This window comes from Leguminivora glycinivorella, chromosome 14, assembly GCF_023078275.1.
Source record: "Leguminivora glycinivorella isolate SPB_JAAS2020 chromosome 14, LegGlyc_1.1, whole genome shotgun sequence".
Lineage (NCBI taxonomy): Eukaryota > Metazoa > Arthropoda > Insecta > Lepidoptera > Tortricidae > Leguminivora > Leguminivora glycinivorella.
Window position 1 is genome coordinate 3,771,228 of NC_062984.1, and position 14,501 is coordinate 3,785,728.

Below are 14,501 nucleotides of genomic sequence, written 5' to 3' on the forward strand. Positions count from 1 at the left end.
TGTTTCCGTAGGTGACTGTATTCAGACTGTCCATAAAATGTGGCATACAAACTTAAATCTATGTCTATACTATACTAGAACATCAACTACGTACCTCAGGTGCATCCCTGTCGCACTTAAAATGAGTGCGAAAATCGTGCTACCGTGCTTGGCTCCTCGAATATCAAATATAACGCTAAATGAAAAAGAAAACTATGTACAAAATGTACATGCAAATATATACGACCATGACAACACATTTTTTTCTCAACTTCCCCCAGCACCAAACAGCATTTTATTTTAAAGAAACCCCAAAATGTTTAGCCATGACTGTGCGCTTCCCGAATTGTATAGGAATTTAACAAAGGGCTCCTCTAAAAGTGCAGGTCATCGTACAAGAGTTTCGTTTATGGAAAAAAGCGAAACACTTATTGCCTACTTTTCCGAAAGCGAAATTCATTCATTCTCGAGAGTGCCAGGAAACGCTAGTCACCGAGGTTAGTGCTTCAGTATAAGGTGAAGGTACAATGGGTGCGATACACAATATGAAATATATTTGTGTGAAAGTCTCACAAATAAATTCGGTCATTCTTACACAGACTGACTGAGTCCCACGGTAAGCTCAAGATACCTAGTCTTGCACACTCATTATTGTTTCATCATATGGCATGGATCATTTCTCTACTTTTAAATGTTTAAAAAGTCAGATTGCAGACATTCGATTGCAGTCGTCAGGGTCTTAAGACCTGCCGATTTCCCGCTAAATTTGGTGATGGGACACTGAAAAACATTATTGTTGTAACATAATGTCTGATCCGGGTGATGAACAAATGTCACTCATGACTCACAGGAACGAATATCAGATCTGATGAGGAAGCTCATCACACAAATAAATCCCTTACCGGGATTTGCACCCAGGGCCACGGTATAGCAGGCGGGGTCATTACGCGCTAGGTCAGGTCGGTTGATCAATTGTCATTGCTCGACTTGATCGGTTTTTATTTCGAGACACAAGAAAAAATCATAATGGTGTTGTACCTAACAGCTGAAATATCTTCACCTCGTAGTGGGTTTTCTGCAAACTTAGCACTAACAAATTCAAAAAATGCAGTCGCGATACGTAAGGTGACCAGACCATTCCAAAATCTGACAGACTTGCCTGTGAGTCAATTTCTACGGAAAGTAGCCCAATGCTGGCGATAGCCCGGTAATCTGGTGATAGTTTTTATAGAAATTGCCATATCCGAACGTCTTTTTATGTGTAGAGTTAGGCAGGTCACAAAGCCATAGGGCCCTTCATAAAGAAATATTTATTTAGAAACACTTATTCCTAATATGCCTCGGCGCGTGAGTCACCAAAAGTCAGTTCAGCGCTGCTTGCGACATGCCGTACACTCTGGCTGTATGACATGTGTTAGAACTTAGAAGGAATCCAACTAGCAGAAAACATAGTGACGTATACATACATTTTTGCCTTTTCTAACAACATTAAGCCCGGATTCCCGGGGCATATCCATACTAACATAATGATTGAGGTCGTTCACCCCATGTCGAATCCAAAAAACTGATCACTGTCTATGACAAATCAATTAAGCAGTTGTTCTTTAGTAATTTAGGTTTATTCCTTTCAACAAAGTGGCATAATTATATAGACTATGATAATTATCTGACTTTCGTAGGGCACTGTTGTTCCTTCTGTGCCCTCATGTGCAAGTTCATCTGGTCATCGTACGAGTACACAAACTCGTACTTGCAGTCTTCCTCGTCCACGAAGCTGCACAAATGCTCATTAAGAGTATCATTTACTGAAATATAAAAAAAATACACAAATACAAAGTTGTACTCTTTGTTAAAGACAAAGTTCACCATTTAGGCACTGATTCTACCAAAAGCGATTGAGCGATGAACTATCGGCGATAGAAATGAACTAAAAACAGTCGCTTTCGTGTAAATAAAAGAGACGCGATGATAGCTTCTGTCCGCGGTGAGAGAGTGGGACGCCAGCCCGCTGCACGAGCGCTGGAGGGCCTACCACAGGCCTGTGGGATCGGGGTCGGGGTGACCCCAAACCGCGGGTCCTACTAGATTAATTTGGTTTTAGTTTTATTAATTTTAATTTAATTTAGTTAATTTATTATGTTAATATTATATTAGTAATAATCTATGGAATGTATTTCCGGCAATAAATAATTTCATTCATTCATTCATAGCGCGAGCGAATTATAGTTCGTCACTGAGCGATGAACTCTTCTTCTTCTCAATACGAACATCAATGAACAAAAGTTCATTTCTATCGCTGATAGTTCATCGCGTTTTTGGTGGGACCAGTGCCTTAAGGACACCCTAAAATACTTAATTATAAAACCTCTTTTACTGTTTTGACAGCACTTTGATCATGAAGAAAATTCGAAAATAAAATAAAATTCTATCTTTATTTCTTTTACCAGTAAAAATAATAACGTCAGTCTAAAAACATTTTATAAAAAATATCTCACTCTCTTCTACAGATATAACATAACTAGAGCTGCTAAACAAATCAGTCGTTACCTTCAAGTTTTTCGGTCTCAACAATGGGAACGACGCCTTTCGCCTCTTTGCACGGCTTAGAGCAAGTCTGCGTGCGGTTCCATTCCGCTCCCTTGTGATGCACCATGCATAATACGCATTCTTTGAACTGCTTACAGCGGTTCGGACATGTCTGAAACAGAAAATGGTGTAATTAGTCAACTTAATTATAAATAATAGTCAGCCATTTCATGAAATGTGGGACTGGGCTTTTATTAGTTAGCACTGATCCAATATCAATCATATTAATTTGAGAACTAGGCATTTTCTTTTTACGTGACTAAAAAAAACTAAACCATGTTTCCGAAGACAAACTCAAAAGATGGCGCGATATAAAACAATTCACGAAAACAAGTTCAATCTCCATTCATTTCGCTGGTGGCCCAGTGGTAAGAGCGCGCGAGTTTCAATCCGGAGGTAGCGGGTTCGAACCCCGGCTCGTATCAATGAGATTTTTGAAACTTATGTGCAAAATGTCATTTGATATTTTGCCAGTCGCTTTTTGGTGAAGGAAAACATCGTGAGGAAACCAGACTGATTAATAAGGCCTAGTTACCCTTCGGGTTGGAAGGGCAGATGGCAGTCGCTTTCGTAAAACTAGCGCCTATAGCAAATCTTGGAATTAGTCGTCAAAGCGGACCCCAGGCTCCCCATGAGCCGCGGCGAATGCCCGGATAAGGAGGATGATGAGTCAGCCATTTCATTCATCAGTACTCGCCTAGCCGAAGTGACAATAGTTGACGTTACGTGTCGATAGAAATGCAGTCTTGCTGTGTCGTGCCACTATAGAAGCACGATAAAGACAGGTAGCTATGATATGCTTACAACGCGTTGGTGATTGTGACGTGGGCCCTACGATCCAGGACCTGTAGCCGAATGGCATTTCTGCGACCCGAAACGCCGCAGAAATGTAGTCTGAGATAGATAGAGATAGATAGCTACGACAGAGATATTATCGTGAGCGTTTGTGCATTCGAGTAAAACCAAAAGACAATAATTGTACTCCTCGTACAATTACTGTCTTTTGGTCTTAGTCAATACTCACTGGGCAATTTTCACAGTATCGGCCTGAGAAGTGATGTTCATCGCTGAAGTTGCATAAGCACCGACCGCATACACACTGCCCATTGCCGCTGCAGATTTCACCAGTAGCTGCAATAAATTATTACAATTTTATTGGTCGGTAATACTTCATGCAACAGTTCATCGTTACCTAAACTGTAGGGTCGCTCGCTAGTTAGGTATGAACATGCGTACATTTGCGTCAGCGACGACGACGCGTAAGCGTCTCATACTAACGAGCGATTTTTGGTGAGGCAAATGAGTCGATTCCGAGTCGATAGGTTTGGGGAAACCCGTAGGAAGTTTCTGGAGAAACGCCCAGTCTAAGTAGGGCTACTTAATGACAGATCCTGAGAACGACTGAAATCCTACATCACTGCCAGCCTGCATAGATAAGAGGCCAACCTCTCATGTTCCATAGCCTTGGTATATCTCTGTAGTGGACGCGGAGATCGAGATCAAAACGATAGGCTACGGAGCGTGAAGGATTGGTATTTTGTATCCCTCGTGCGATGCGATTTTTAACCCCAGACGCAAAAACTATGGGGTGTTATAAGTTTGACGTGTCTGTTTGTCTGTGGCATCGTACTCGTAGCTTTCGAATTAGTAAACCGATTTAGATTTGGTTTGAAAGCTGAATTAGTCGGGAGTGTTCTAAACCATGCTTGATCAAATTCGGTCAACTATTTTTTTTTTTTTTAATTTAAATTTTGTATCGTGGTTATACCTGGGTTGACGCACGGCGCAGTGTTACGCGAGCAATCGCAAGCGGGACCGGTGTACTCAGGCCTACATATGCACTGGCCACACACACATGTTCCGTGATCGGGGCCCGAGCAAATACGACCTTTGCTGCGGTCGCAAGAGAAGTTGTCGCACTCGCAAAACGCCCCTGATATCTCCTGCAAACCAATGTTGAGTGGAAAAAAAAGTCGAAGGGTTTGTTATATCTTAGACTTGTTGATAGCGAGGGGAAGATCTAAAAATTGTATTCCCATACGCCGCATATGCATTTACATTTGCAGTGGCAGAGGCTGGAGCTAGCATTGGTGAGTTGACAGTGATTTTGGTTGACAAATCCACTGCTTTGCGCAGCCGCTCTAGCAGAAATCGTTAGTGGGGCGACTGTAACGTCCTTCGATGGGGTTAGAATATATTGCTGCATTCACAATCGCCACAGACGGTGGTACTGACCTCAAAAGCCACCGCTTAGCTTAGTGAACTCCCACTTATAATCGAGGGGGCAGCTAAGGCTGTAAGTAATTCATAAATTGTTACCTGTCGTGATTGTTTTCACCGAATGGCCTCTTCGGAAGACCAGCGCTGGAAGTCGCCAGCAACATGCTGAGATGAGACCATTTCGTGGCACTTTTGTCTGTTAGCCTTTGTGTGTATGGTTACTTGTTTGTGTGTCGTTAATTTTTGTGTATATTATATTGTTATCGTCGTTGTTAAGTGCTTACGAATAAAAAAAAAAAATATTCTAAATATATATTCTAACGTACCTCAGTTGGGTCGGACATCTTGTTGCACTCACAAACGCCACAGATACAGACGCCGTGGCCAGAGCAGTCTTGGCCAGTGCTGGTATTGTAGGGGCGACAAGTGTCCTGGTTTCCAAAACCGAAGCCCTGCGTAGCGCACTCGCAGTTCTTTCCAAAGCTGTCGGGTTGGCAGGAGCATACGCCACACCTGGATATGCCGTGTCCACTGCAAACGTTGCGGTTGTCGTTGTACGCCTGTTGATTAATGTTGTTATTATTTTGGCGTTACAAAAGGGTACGGTTTGATATTTAATATTTAGGGTTCTTATTTCTAATATCAGAGGGTCGGTATAAGTTGTCGTAGTAGTAGTAAACTCTGTACAATTAATAACAATAAACACAGTAATTACAGTAAAGAACAGTACAAAGGCGAACTTATCTCTTATAAGTTTTCCCCGTCTTTGTCCTAAAGCCCTAATCCGTTCGAAGTAGTGCCTTCATCATCACAGGCGACGCAATTGCAGACGATTTACACATTACTGTTTAGATAACGGGTTTGATGACTGTGGAGGCCGATTCGCGAGCAGCACGACCCGCCACATTTTTGGCAGAGAAAACTCATGCCACGGAGGTTCCAGTCTCGTGGCATGCCAACCATGGCTTCGTCGCATAGCTTTCTCTCCTCCAGCGTGTTGCTTTCGCCATTCATCACAATAAATGCGCAAGTACAAGTAATGCCTTAATGTCAGAATAATAGGATGTAACAATGTCCCAAATATAAACCATGTCCAAATGCCATTTATCTACTTATTTTTGTGATCTACCGTATATCTACTAGTTGATATTTGCGCATTGTTATGTTTTTTTTTTATAGATTCTCAACCCAAGTACGACAGTTATTGGTCATGATGAGAGCACAAAAGTTTACTTACGGAATGTCCAGGATGTTCACATGGGCAATCGCATATCATCTCCAGTTCCACGGTGAGACCCTCTGAGGTGCCTCCAGGTTTGATGACAAATGTCTGTTTCCACTTGCTTGGGTCTCGCGGACACTCCTTCAGTGTAATCTTAGCTAGGAACTCCACGACATCTCCCACCTAAAATTCATACTTCTTTTTTTTTGACTACTATTTTGACGACGGGTCTGGGCGGGTAGTGACCCTGCCTGCTAAACCGCGGTCCCGGATTCGAATCCCGGTAAGGGTATTTATTTGTGTGATGAGCACAGATATTTGTTCCTGAGCCATGGATGTTTTCTATGTATATAAGTATTTGTACATTATATATATCGTTATCTGAGTACCCATAACACAAGCCTTCTTGAGCTTACCGTGGGACTCGGTCAATCTGTGTAAGAACGTCCTATAATATTTATTTATTTATTTATACTAATATATAAGTGTTATAAATATACGATCGAAGCGATAGTGAGGGCTACATTTCAGCTCAAGCAATTTGCTTTTGTATGTCCGGATGTCCTCCTCTACAGGTCGCAATTCTCAACGGATTCTCGTGAATTTTTGTGACCATATTCTATGACTCAATAAAATTATGATTCCGGTACTGCTTGCGTGTTACCTCTTCAAACTTAAAGCGGTGATCTAGTTTAATTTAATAAAACTATGGAAACGGATTAAATCGCGTATAATGAATTTAAAATACATCCCGACGTTTCGAACCCAGAATGTTGCGAGAGGCCATTGAGATCAAGAAATATCCAAACTTTAATAGAGAGGATGGCTTTACTTTACCACCGGCTTGGGATCCAGTAGTACATCTGATAATGGAACAAGCACGACGAAGGCTGTGAGGCATTTGTGTTGTATGGTGTTGGACATTTGCAGTTTGTTTCTTTGTCAATTTTGTGTAGATTAATTGGTTTATTATTTTTAACAGAGTAATGGTAAATTTTTTGAATATTGTATAACTAGCTTTAATAATAGTGTGTGAACCTGCCTTAGAAATCTATATTATTTGTGGTCATGGTTCGTTAATATTTCTTGTAAGTGGGTAGCTTTTGCACATTTTAATTTTTTTTTCCTCAGTCACCCGTTGACCACGAACGCTGTAAAGAGTTCGAAACGTCGGGATGTATTTTAAATTCATTATACGCGATTTAATCCGTTTCCATAGTTTTATTCCATGAGTAACTATCGCGGTAACCGAAGACAATATTAGTTTAATTTAACTTTAGCATGACTTACCAATATATAATCACAGTCAAACGGTCAATATAAGTCTAGAGACTTATGTTATTAGCTAGCAATTCCTAGTAATAAAATAACTTTGCATAGGTAAATATGGCTTACCTTTAACCCGTCACACCTATTTGTCTGCATCACGTTGGGTTCATCAAGACAGGATGAAGAATAAACAATTTGGATGGCGTCACTTGATGTGTCTCTAATTTCAACCACCGAATCGGTTACCTGGTACAAAATAATAATTTAATAGGCCGACGGTTCCTCTCTCTGCAGCCCTAACCACCGGCAGCTTGGGCACTGCCCCGCTGCTGGCGGCACCCTAGGTTAGGTTTTTTTACAATATGTTTAAATGTTTTTATATTGTTTTGAAAGTGTTTTTATATTTTATTTCTATATACATATTGTAAAATACCTAGCCTAAGAATAAAAATAAATAAGTACAGAGAAAAATTTAATAATCCAAATCGTAACTTATGGAAACCGAAGAAACATAACTATTATTATGTAGCATCTTCAATAGTAAATATTAAAACAATCTAACAAACATACAGCAATACTATCATGCAATTTATTTTAAGTGACCATTTTGTTAAGTTGAAATTATTTAATTAATTATTCTGATAAAGAGTTAATTCTGATAATAATTGAGTTTAAACTGTAAAGACAATACATACCAGTGGGTAGTTTTCGCCACGTGAGTAGGTGAAGGATAACTGTTGCATTTGATCTGTGAAACAATTTATTTATAATGAAAATTGCGTATAATTATACGAGTAAAAAGATCTTTTACAGAATCAATATTTTTCTTTTTTATTGTACCTACTAACTGCGCTGGCTCAGCGCTGCCGTCCTAAGGTAAAAGGCAGCTATTCGACGTTTTGCCGAAATTGACTTATTGTAATATTCGTAATGTACAGGTTAAGCTGCATCGACCACTTTTTTCCGTTTTTCGATATGTTGCCTAGTTTCCGAGAAAATTTCTCTAAAAAGGCAGTATTTGCACTAATTTTCCAAGATTTCCTAGCCAAAAAAGCAGCTATTTAACAAAACTAAGCTAAATCAACGTATATGCAGATATACGTTTTTTTACGCTCTGGTTAGGTTGACATGTTATCCAGTATTACTAGCCTAAAAGTACGTAAAAGTGAAAAACTAGACTAAAAATACGTACAAGACGTTATACGTAGTTTTAGCGTAGGATTTTGATCAATTTTTTAAACTGATACTAGTCTAAAAAAGCGTATATACATTTTTTCTGTAAAAAATGTCAAATACGTCATTTAAGCCTAGTATCGCTCGATTGTTTTACAACACAATATTAGTCTATAAAAACGAATAAGTGTTATACGTTCTTCTTATTTTGTATGGGTGTCATATTAAACGTAAAAAAACTTTTAAAATGAGTGAAAGTGCTGCAAACTAGCCTATAAAACAGTATATGCTCCAACCTTTGTCAATCCACCCGCCAGCCGAAAGATACTTTATGCTATGGAAAAGCCATCAATGACGAGCTGCGAGCACCGGCGCAGCTTGTGGCTGACAGTACGAGAGCGCAGCTGGCTTTTTTCGCGCGAAATATTGATCGAAACCAAACAAAGTTAGGAAAAATACTGAATGATTGCATTTTTGATACGTTTTAACAATAATAACTATTGTTTACATTTCCTACATCATTTCTATTGTCATTTTTATTCGAGATACAAACATTTAACTCGATTTTCAGATATTATTGCTCGAAAGCAAATACGTCTTTTTAGCGTAGTTTGCGGTGGGAAAGTTGTTCGTATATAGTTTTTTTTGCAGCAAACACTATATGAGGTATATTAATATTTCACGGTTTAAGTATTTAACGTTATCCTTTTTGGTTTAATTTACAGTAAAACAAGTAAATAATTTGCAATTAATGAATGAGAACGTTAGAGATGAATGTTGATATAGAGAGGGAGGGGTAAATCCAAACAACGATGAATGGATTATGTGAAATAGGATATTAGAGAGAAAGATATGAGTGTTGAGATGACGAAAGAGGAGAATGAAAGAGCAAGACCTGTTCTATCTACCTCACATAAAATGAGATAAGGGTATGAGGAATAAGAAGGAGAAGTATTGGCAGTAGTCTACATTTTCAACTATGTTTTATTTTACAAACATGGAATATTAATATGAATATAATAGGAAACTGAATATGAAAATAACCATATTTTTGATAACCAGTATCAAAAAGCATAGGCATGTTCGTGTGAAAGTTAGGCCTATATAATAAACTTACGGGGTCATCTGCCACTGTTTCCAGAAAATCCATTAAATGACTATTTTGTTGTAGTCGAATTCAATTTATGACTAATTATTTTGATTGACTTTGATTTTGATACTCTCTATAAACTTTTGGATCGCAATGTTTGTATTGTAACATTGTTGAAGATTTTTATGGTTACTAATCCAGTCATTTCTGAATTGCTCGATGTTATCTGTTTCTTAGCTTAATTCATTTCAGGGTAGTTCGACGGATTTAATGTTTTCGCAACAAACTCGACATCATTCTCTTGATACCAGACCGGTACTTGGCGAGCGTAGTGAAAAGCAGCTTAATCGGATCAGAAGAATATTTGATCCCTGTACTTTCATATACTTAAGCAGAACCTGCTTATGAAGGCATTCCTTCTTGTAAATCTAGGAATGTAAGTTTCCTTAAACAAAAAACGAATGGACAAATTGCTTGCCAAACCACTTTTTGCCCAAATTTTTCGCAAAAAATCATTTTATCGTAGGTATTTGAACCCTATCAGAGGTTGAGGTACCTCTTGGTCGTTTAACTTCCGAGCTCAAGTTTTGACGGGAGATTCCTGAGTTTGGATGCGTTTTGGATGTATTTGTTTCATGTATATAACCAGCCGCAGTGAATGACGCTCTTTAGCTTACTGAACTATTACTACATATTCGCACAATCTCTAATAGAAATTGGTAAAATTGTTTTTTGTTTACAAACTGTTCGTCACATAATAATTATATTATCTTTTTCTCTAAATTTTTTTATAGAAAAGAGCCAGGTTTTTGGAGCGACCATGAAATTCTTCTAAACTGTATGTATAATTCGTGCGAAACCATTTGGTAGTAGGTAGTGTAAACTGCTTTCTAACTCACATCTTGTGCGGCCAATTTCATAGTCATCCAAATCCTTTGCAGATAGATTGGTCACAATTAAAACCCGTTGTTGTTCTACCTCTCATCTTGGCATTAAAATTACATAATTATAATTTATTTTGCCTCCAATTCTCAGAAGTGACGCGATAGATTGACATATGACATATGATATAAAAATTGACCTTTTTTTCAAAGCAAAATAACATATTGACCTTTTTTATCATTACTTACTAACTTGTTTCCATTAGCAACGTAAGAAAGTTTCCACAAAACTCCGAATTAGTACACGTATGTTTAGTATATAGACGGCACTCTTATCATCTAGGCTTTGAGGAAAAATGACGATTAGATACTAATAATTGATTACTTACTGACTAATTTAAAAGAGCAGGTATTATTGTGTACTGTAAAAGTTTATTATATTATATTTATCACTATCCAAAAAGAAGTTTTTTTAAGTAAATAGGGACAGAATGGCGTTTTCTTGTTTCTTTAATACATACGTTTTTAAACGACGTATTTGCATTTTGTTCCAATTTCTTCCAAATATACTAATCTATAAAGCCGTATATACGATTTTTTTGATAGTATGCGTTCTTTTAGACTAGCAGTACAGTCGAAAATCTGGAAAACTCACTAGGATACTAATTAAAAAGGCCGAATAACTACGATACTGCCTTTAACTTAGAATCTCGAGTGCTAGATGGGCATTGTTGCTAAGCAATAAGATAGTATGTGATTATATACGGCGTTATAGCCTAGTTTAAGAGAAAATCCTAGATTAGAACACCGTATAAAGCATGTTTTACCGCTTTCTTGACTAGTAATATCTACCATTTTTGAAGCTTAATACTATGCAAAAAGGCTTTTATCGAATTAAAAAAAAACCAGTCGCTGTACAAACACACAAATAATGTCTAAAATAAGTAAATACTTATACCTACTATATACAAAAAGAAATAATGAAAAAAGTTAATCCGTTTTGTAGAAATTCAAAAAAGAAGGTTTTTTGCGATTATCTCAAAACTAGCTTTTGTCGAATAGCTGCCTTTTACCTTAGGACGGCAGAGCGACCCGAAGTGGATCTTGGCCTCCGACACTAGACTCCGCCATTCGCTTCTATCCTATGGGATTGATGCTACTCAGTCACTTGAAGGTCACGCAGGTCTTTCTGGACCTCACCGATCCACCGGTACCTGGGCCTTTCGGTCGGCCGTTTCTCAGTAAGCTCTTTTAGCAGCACAATCCTCTCCCATCCTCTCCACATGGCCGAGCCAGCGAAACGAACATATTTACGTACTTACTCTGTCGTAATTGCAGTTTGACTCTTTGCGGCTTGATCTGAACGAGGTTCTCCTTAGAGCCTGTGGACTTGGCACCACCAGCAGTGGTGCTGACACCGGATCTGGACTCTCCATGTGAGTCTGCGATGGAGTCAGAACGCGCTGAAACACAGAGGAATCATTTATCAATACAAACGTTAGGAAAGGAGGTTTGCCCACTGGGTTGGAAGGTCAGATGCCTTAGCTCAGTTTTCACCGTAGCATCTTGCAATTAGTTTCCAAAATCGACCCCAAGCTCTCAAGAGCAACGGAGATGAATATATAAGAAGGAATCTCATTTCTTTCAATATTTTTATTTTTATTAATTACACTTTCAGACTCATGTAATAATCAGTTATTTGCTTCACAAGCTAAGTTAGTGAGCTAAGTGCATCTGAGGTCTACTTACTTCTACTAAGTTCCATATTTTGTTGTACAGACAGTAGGTTACTAGGGTCTAAGATGTTAGCTTCATCGCAGGACGCAGTCCCTTCTATGGCAGGGTTGAAACATCTCAAACCATCGAACCTTGCAGCGAAGCACCAGGCACAGTTAGCAGTCCGTATGCAGTCGCTGCAAGTAGTTTTGCTGGAGCAATGGTTCCGTGCTAGTTGAAACAAAGGGGTGGGTTGGTTTGCCCAGCATACTTGGACCAGGAAAACCCATAGCCACAGTTGTAACGTCTTTCGTTGTGTAAGCATTGTGATTCGATTGTTTAGATCCAAATCTAAAAAAAAAACGACAATGCTAATTATTAATGTTTGGGTTATTTACTGTATTGTAAGTACCTACTTATCAAACTTAACGTCTACATCCTCCCCAGCATTATTCTGGAATTCGCGTTGGCTCATAAGAGCCTGAGGTCCGCTTTGACAACTAATCCCAAAAAGCGTAGCGTGGACTAGTTTTACGAAAGAAAGAAAGAAGAAAAGCGACTGAAAAAAAAAAATTAAATTATTTATTCGATAAAAGTAAAACAGTTTTTACATAAAACTTTCCGCCAAACTGTGGAACAGTTTGTTGGCAGGTATAGGAATAGGAACTGGCAAATATCAAATGAATTTCGCACAAAAGTTCCGATAAACACATTGGTTTTTACCAGGGAGCGGATTCGGGGTTCGAACCCACGACCTCCGGATTGAAAGTCGCACGCTCTTACCGCTACGTCACCAGCGCTTAAGTAACTTATCAAACTTTGCACCCGTGGTCACAATAGAGCACACATCTGAACATGTCATGCTGGCACAATATCACTGTTTTCAAGCAAGTGCGATGCAAAGTGACAATGATAACCAAACTTAAGTTCTACGCTTTGTACACATATATAAAATCACATACAGGTCGAACGCGATTAATTAACATTATTTTAACTTTTTTCCCAACATTTCGGCTAGGTTGCACTGGCCGTGGTCGCGGAAGACTGACGTCCCAGCAACAACAAAATTTACATGACTGGAAGAGATATTTGACGGTTCATACCTTACCTTAAAGCATCCTGTGTTACTTGTATGACGGTTGTGAGACCACTAAGACTCCAAATAGGGTGTAATCTCTCCATAAGACCCGAGGGTCGAAGGCCAGAGGCCATGTTTTGGATATGCGATGTTTCTTATCACGACAACAACAACAAATTGTATACCTATGATATGATGACTTCACTTTTATTTATTTAACCTTCATTGCACAATTTAAAGCGCTGGTGGCCCAGCAGTAAAAGCGTGCGACTTTGAATCCGGAGGTCGCGGGTTCGAATTCCAATCCCAGCTTCTACCAAATCAGATTTTTAGAACTTAAGTATGTGCGCAATGTCATTCGATATTTGCCAGTCGCTATCCGGTGAAGAAACACATTGTGAGGAAACCGGACTAATCCCAATACAGCCTAGTTACCCTTCAGGTTGGAAGATCAGGCCCTGTAACCGAATGGCATTTCTGCGACGCGAACGCCACCGAAACGCAACAAGAAACGTAGTATGTCTCTTTCGCGCCAATACGCAAGAGCGATAGAGATAGGTATCTACAAAAGAGACTATATTATCGTGAGCGTTTTGTGAGCGTTTGTCGTAGCCGAATGGCATTTATGCGACGCGGGACGCCACCGAACTTTCGCGCCAATACGCAAGAGCTTGTTTCGTAAAACTAGCGCCAGCGTGGCCCTTTAATGGTGACGATCTTCGCGCAACGCTACAGATTTCAATGTTGTTTTTATTGGGATAGGAAGCAAGCAGTTCGCCTGATGGTAAGCGATCACTGCCGCCTATGGACACCCGAAACACCAGAAGTGTTGGAGGTGCGTTGCCGGTGTTTAAGATAGGTGTACGCTCTTTTCTTGAAGGTTTGAAGGTTGCTCACGTGCAGTCCATTTGTTTATAGGTACAAATTATGAAAGGCGGCACTTTGTGAACATCAAAGCAGTGAGTCTTCTGTACTTGTATTTATATGTATTGTATATTCTGTGATATAATGTCAAATCACAGTACTTTGTAAACCAACCAATTGGAACTCTTGGCCGCTGTAGATGTAGAACTATGTCACAGTGACGTTATAAATCAAATTGTAAGAAATCTCTTACTGCTTGTCATTTTGACATGGTTGTAGAGTGGCCTATGGTTCCAATTGATTGACTGTACATTTCGTAATATTAATTAAGTCACTTTCTAAGTAGCTGGGAAGTGTGAACATAAAGATACGCAGTAGTATACACTATTATACTCATTCAACACTCAGGCAGCTACCGGTTTA

At 39.2% G+C, this 14,501-nt stretch overlaps 1 protein-coding gene across 1 annotated transcript in view; it reads right to left on the reverse strand.

Moving 5' to 3' along the window:
• The window catches only part of LOC125233357 (integrin beta-PS-like), a 22,043-nt gene continuing 7,542 nt past the window's right edge, over window positions 1-14,501 (reverse strand). The window contains exons 2-11 of the mRNA XM_048139341.1: window positions 12,170-12,487; window positions 11,743-11,883; window positions 7,972-8,024; window positions 7,403-7,522; window positions 6,023-6,190; window positions 5,112-5,345; window positions 4,334-4,508; window positions 3,590-3,696; window positions 2,527-2,677; window positions 1-1,784 (exon numbers count right to left, since the gene is read on the reverse strand). Coding sequence (XP_047995298.1) covers window positions 1,642-1,784; window positions 2,527-2,677; window positions 3,590-3,696; window positions 4,334-4,508; window positions 5,112-5,345; window positions 6,023-6,190; window positions 7,403-7,522; window positions 7,972-8,024; window positions 11,743-11,883; window positions 12,170-12,461 — 1,584 coding nt within the window. The 5' untranslated portion in view covers window positions 12,462-12,487 and the 3' untranslated portion in view covers window positions 1-1,641. The remainder of the gene's footprint in view (window positions 1,785-2,526; window positions 2,678-3,589; window positions 3,697-4,333; window positions 4,509-5,111; window positions 5,346-6,022; window positions 6,191-7,402; window positions 7,523-7,971; window positions 8,025-11,742; window positions 11,884-12,169; window positions 12,488-14,501) is intronic.